Source organism: Ixodes scapularis, unplaced genomic scaffold, assembly GCF_016920785.2.
Source record: "Ixodes scapularis isolate PalLabHiFi unplaced genomic scaffold, ASM1692078v2 ptg000627l_1___fragment_1__unscaffolded, whole genome shotgun sequence".
NCBI classification, from domain to species: Eukaryota; Metazoa; Arthropoda; class Arachnida; order Ixodida; family Ixodidae; genus Ixodes; species Ixodes scapularis.
This window is the reverse complement of record NW_024610013.1, coordinates 1258236-1263494: the sequence shown is the minus strand read 5'-3', so window position 1 is coordinate 1263494 and position 5259 is coordinate 1258236. Positions and strand designations below refer to the sequence as shown.

At 46.4% G+C, this 5259-nt stretch overlaps 1 protein-coding gene across 1 annotated transcript; it reads right to left on the bottom strand.

The window, feature by feature from the left end:
- Positions 1–1993: 1993 nt before the first annotated feature.
- LOC121834212 lies at positions 1994–4972 on the bottom strand. The gene is made up of 3 exons (XM_042287957.1): positions 4853–4972; positions 4610–4701; positions 1994–3602 (listed from the first exon to the last, which is right to left on the bottom strand). Exons 1-3 carry the CDS (start codon positions 4970–4972, stop codon positions 1994–1996), a joined length of 1821 nt encoding a protein of 606 aa, XP_042143891.1.
- Between the last annotated feature and the right edge of the window lie 287 nt (positions 4973–5259).

The following is a 5259-nucleotide window of genomic DNA, read 5'->3' as shown; positions in this document are numbered from 1 at the left end:
CAGATGCAAATGTCATCTGCATATATCGTCACATGGAGTGGTGAAGGGAGGCGACCTGGAAGCAAAGCCATGACCGTATTAAATAGAGTAGGGCTTAGTACGCTCCCTTGAGGTACGCCGTGTCGGAGAATTTGACTCGTGCTATCTCCATCTGCGGTCTTTACAAACATTGTCCGTTTTGAAAGGAAGTTTTTTATCCACCGTACGACTCGTCCTCGAATTCCAAGATGTATAAGACTATATAGAATGTGGATTTGACTTACTGTATCGTATGCGCGCTTGATATCTAAAAATACAGCTATTGTGATTTTTCCGAGCGTACGTTCATGTTCTATGTACGTTACCAAATCTAAAACGCAATCCATCGTGCAGCGTTTGGGACGGAACCCTGCTAGTTCTTCCGGTGACACTTCACTCGTTTCTAGCCACCATTGTAGTCGTTGATTAATTAGCTTTTCGAAAAGCTTACCTAAGCAGCTTGTAAGGCTGATTGGTCGAAAGGAGGCTAGGTCCATGGGTGTTTTTCCCGCTTTCAAAAGCGGTATGACCTTAGCGACTTTCCATTGGGCTGGTATTTCTTCCTTGACCCAGAGAGAGTTGAACGTGCTCAAAATGAAGTTCAGCGCACGTGGACCGATGTTGGTCAATTCATCCCATGTGATCAGGTCTGGGCCAGGCGACCTGCCCCGACGTATCACTCTCAGTGCGTTTTGAAGTTCCCTCATTGTGAAAACACAATCTAGCTCCAAATGACAGGACGTAATCTCGTTATCAATTGTTTGTTTGGCATTGACACACGAGGCAAAGTATTTAAGTGTCAGAGATGCCGCGCTTGGTTGAACCAATAATTTGCAAAACTCGTCTGCTATTGTCAGTTCTGATACGCCTCTGGATAGGGCCATTGCTCGCAACGGGAACCTTTGAATAGTCGGCGCTTGGAGAGCTCTAATAATAATCCACATCCTCGTGAGGTCACTTACAGACGATAGCTTAGCACAAAGCTGTCGCCATCGATGTTTGGCAAGTTGTCTAAGTTTACGCTGTATAAGGCCGTGAACACGCTGAGCCTCCTTATAGTCCTCTATCCATCCTGAGCGGCGGTATCTTCGTTCGGCTCTGCGTCGTATTGCTCTAAGTTTTTCATACGAAGCATCAACACCTCTATAATCGGATGGAATGGATACCCATCTTGTTGCGTGGTCAAAATTTTCTTTCACAATCGAAATAAAATCGTCCAACGTATCAACGTTTTTACAGCTTAGCGTATTCAAAGATCGAAATATACGCCAATTTGTAATTTTAACTTTCCGTTGTCCATTGCGCGGTCTCGCTACCTTTCTGTGCTGGACGAGTATGGGCAAGTGGTCGCTTCCATGGGTTTCTGTATCAACATGCCATGATAAATCCGGGAAAATGTCTTGAGAACATATTGTCAAATCCAGAACACTTGAATAAGTACATCCACGAAGAAATGTCTGAGAGCCATCATTTAGCACGCATAGATTATATTTCTCTATTACATTGGCAATCAGCTTCCCTCTCCTATCATTTTGTGTGCTTCCCCACAATGTATGGTGCGAGTTAAAATCCCCACATAAAATGTATGGATCACTAAATTTTGAGAATATTGATGTTAGAGCTTCCTCCGTCACTGATGTTACTGGCTCTATATATACGCAGGCTATAATCATTGCGGTCGTGCCAAACGTGATCTTGCACGCGACGTATTCTGGCGCTTCAGACGATGATGTGCACATAATAACTGATGGTATGTCTTTCCTCACACAGAGCATTGCTCGACTGGGACCATCCCGACGGGACGAGCAATACGTGAGGTAGCCAGCTATCTTAGTTTTTGCATCTGTATGAGCTTCAGATATTGCCAGAACAGGGAACTGGTATTGCGTAACGAGCTTCCTGAAGTCTCCTATTTTAGTTCGGAGGGAATTCGCATTCCATTGGAATACAGTGGTTTCACTGTACACACTATTCATTACATCTCAGGGACCCTTGTCCCCAGAATAAGGGGTTCCATATTAAGGATCGCCTTTACCTCTGGGATGTTGACGGCGTCTGGTAGCGATCTAATGATCGCTTTCACTGCCAAAAACAGTAGCCGCATGAGAAATCGTTGATCAGTTGCTTGGCTGTCTGCGTTGACCGGGGAATCTGCACGGTATGTAGCAGACGGCGTCTCCATTGAGTGTGTCGTTTGTGATGCAGTGGGTCGTGGAGCCCTTCGGGCACCAGACGCGGTAGGCATTGGAGGTCCTGACTCGCGCTTTTCGGGTTGAGTAAGCGGCGCTGACGTCATGGAACCATTTTCATTTTTTGAAGCGGTGTTTTTCTTACTTGGTTGTCGATGTAGCACGTCTGAATACGTAGGCTTGGATGTCGACGATTTTGTGTCGTTTGGAGCTTCAGGTATTCGCACCATCTCTGGATTTGATGGTGGAGATCGTCGAGTAGGTGTTCTGCCATTTATAATTTCGGTTTTTCTTACAACTGCTGCCGCTTTTTTACTGGAGCAGCCGGAAAACGTTGCCGCGTGGCCTTGGCCGCAGTTGGCGCATTTAGGTTCAGCTCGTGAGCTGCACTCTTGATGGTGATGTGGACCTGCACATATTTTGCAACGGCGGGCACCGCGGCAGTTCTTGGCAATATGTCCAAATCGTTGACATTGGTAGCATTGAAGGGGAGAACCGAAGTACTCTTCCACTGGGTGGCTGGTGAACCCCAAGTATACCCTGGGAGGCATCGGGTGGTCCTGCGTGAAGCGAAGTATGACGCTATCTTTGGGACGGGCCACTGAAGAGCCATCTTCTTGTCTTTGGTATGCAACCTGTCTTTGGACAGTTAGTACACCACTGTCTTTTAAGTACTCCAATAGATCACTATCGGAGTATTGGAGAGGAACTCCTTTGATTTTGCCCATGTTTTCGGAGTAGGACCTTGGAGTGGTTGCCCTTACCTCGATTCCCGCGAGGGATGTTTGCGCAAGCAGTTTATTTGCCGCAGGGAGGGACGCTACACTGACCGATAGGCTGCCATCCTTGGCGATTCTGTGTGAGAGTATTTTCTCCTGTGCTATTCCCAATACCTCTCGTGCCAGGACATTCGGGTTCACCTTCCAGAAGGAAGTCTCCTTGGACGTCGGATGAAAGAGTATTGGGATACCTGCTGGTCGGTTTTTCTTGTAAGAGACGATGGTAAAACCCGCGTCATCGTCGTTGTCATCCATGCTTTCCTGTAACGTGTAAGTCGAAGTCGCCGCTTCCGATGGAGGATCTGACCTCTGCGGGTCGAGTCTGCATGCACCTTCAACGCGCTGCCGTTTGATGGGAATGACGGCTTCCGCCTGCACATCTGAGTGGGTAGTTGGGGGCGTCGGTGGCAGCTCTTGGGAGGGTGGATTTTCATTGGGTGAAGGTGATTTACCTTGTTCCTGGGAGGGTGGTATTTGTTCCATGGTGGCGGGTGGCTTTATCGATGGAATGGCATCGGGTTGCGACGGCAATGGCAATTTGCCGGCCGTCGACGCCCGTTTCTTGGTGTTCAGACTTGCCGGTGCGGATGCCAAGTTAAATATACAATCCTTGCGACTTGAATAACAATTGAAAATGATTTAAGAATGGCCAATTTGGGAAAAATAAGCTGAGAGCCACAAAACTGCGACAGGCTGTTCCGAGGCTTCTTCTTCTTTTTTCTACCTCTCTTTCAATTCCTCTATTCTGCTCTCATCGATGGATTTAAGAGTAGTGCCAAGGCATCAATTTGGACAATGTTGAAGTTGAGCATGCAATAACAAGTTTCCACAAATAGTCTCTAGACACCATCTTACACGTCATTCACGACTGATGATGAGTCGCAGCAATTTCAAATGTTTAGGCAAATCTTGCTTGGGATTCCGTTGTGAAAGCGCCATAAGACCCTTTACCAAAACTTTTGCTGCATGCGTCCAGGAGCTTCCACTTGAGTCAGAAATGGCGGTGCGTGGACCACTAACTAATAGGAACACTAGCGGCACAATCAAAGGGTAGGAGTACTTGGATAAGGCGTTATATCAAGTGCTTTACGTCTTACATCTCCCAGACTTACAAGACGGATTCTTATTGATCAATGACAAAAGTAGATGGGTTGCGCTACCACGAACATCTATTACTGGAGAGTGGAAGGGGAAAGGCTCAACAAGACAAGAGTCTGGCTCTCTTTCTCTTTTCACTCTCTCACAAGTAACATGTAGAATGAAATTTATAGTACTGTATTTGTTGCAGTATAAAGCTTGGTTACAAGTTAATTCTTACAGCGTTGGCAGCAATCAGGTAGCAAAAACTTCTAACATATTGGCCTGTGCATATGCAGGTGTTTGTTTGGAAGCACATCCACGAAACCCTTTGAGGATAGCGCTTGAATAAAGCTGCACTTTGCTTGTTGCTTTCTATAAAATACATTGCACAGGCTACCCTCAGGTGACCCCGGATGTGAACGCAGTGTAAAAATAATTCGGAAGGAAAATAAGATGGTATGCATAATGCCCAGCTTTCGATATCCTGGAGCAATGGGCTGGAAAAATTAGGAGGTGTGATATCGGGCACGGCAGCCAATTTGCGATTCGAATTCAGCTGTAAATTTGTCCTTGTTGCGTGTCATCCTCTTGAGTATTTGCGTTCCACGCTGTTGTCCGATTTTGCTATTGGGTTTCTGGGAAGGAATAACATGTGGTTTTGATCCATGCGCTCTGTACAGGACAATCGGCCAACTCAAGCGGAGGTTCCATTGCCTTCACGCTGAGCTCCGAATGGCTCCAGAACGGTGCTGCGACATCATTGTCGCGTGCTGTGCCCTCCACAACCTGGCCAAGAGGTACCCCTGCAGGACACCCGTGGCCGCCATCCCCGCTGAGGTTCCCGTTGAGCCCGTAGCAGCCAACCGTGCTGAGAGCAACGAGGCCCGAGACTTTATTGTCAACCATGTCTTCGGCTAAGTGTAAGTGTCTGAATAGGTATCTTCTGGCTGTCCATTTCTAATGCAAGATGCTTTGTTATGATCGTGTCTATTGCTTTCACCTTTTGTTTATCAGGTTTTGCAGATAATTATAAGAAAATTATGTCAGACAGTTGTCTAACTAGATCAAATAATTGCTTGAAATAATATTTATTGTTTTGCTACTTAAACAACAATTGTATTTTTGGAAACTGCAACAGTTAGGGGCTCAACCGTGCTGCACAGTTAGCAAGAAGCCAACAGCTTTGAGATATT

Bases quoted from the DNA above. Each gene is read 5' to 3' on its own strand.
- LOC121834212 (XM_042287957.1), bottom strand. From the start codon at position 4,972: ATGGTTGACAATAAAGTCTCGGGCCTCGTTGCTCTCAGCACGGTTGGC. The intron at 4,702-4,852 runs GTTGTGGAGGGC...ATTCCTTCCCAG, and splicing joins CAGGGGTACCTCTTGGCCAG to AAACCCAATAGCAAAATCGG. The intron at 3,603-4,609 runs GCAAATTGGCTG...TTGTTATTCAAG, and splicing joins TTTACAGCTGAATTCGAATC to TCGCAAGGATTGTATATTTA.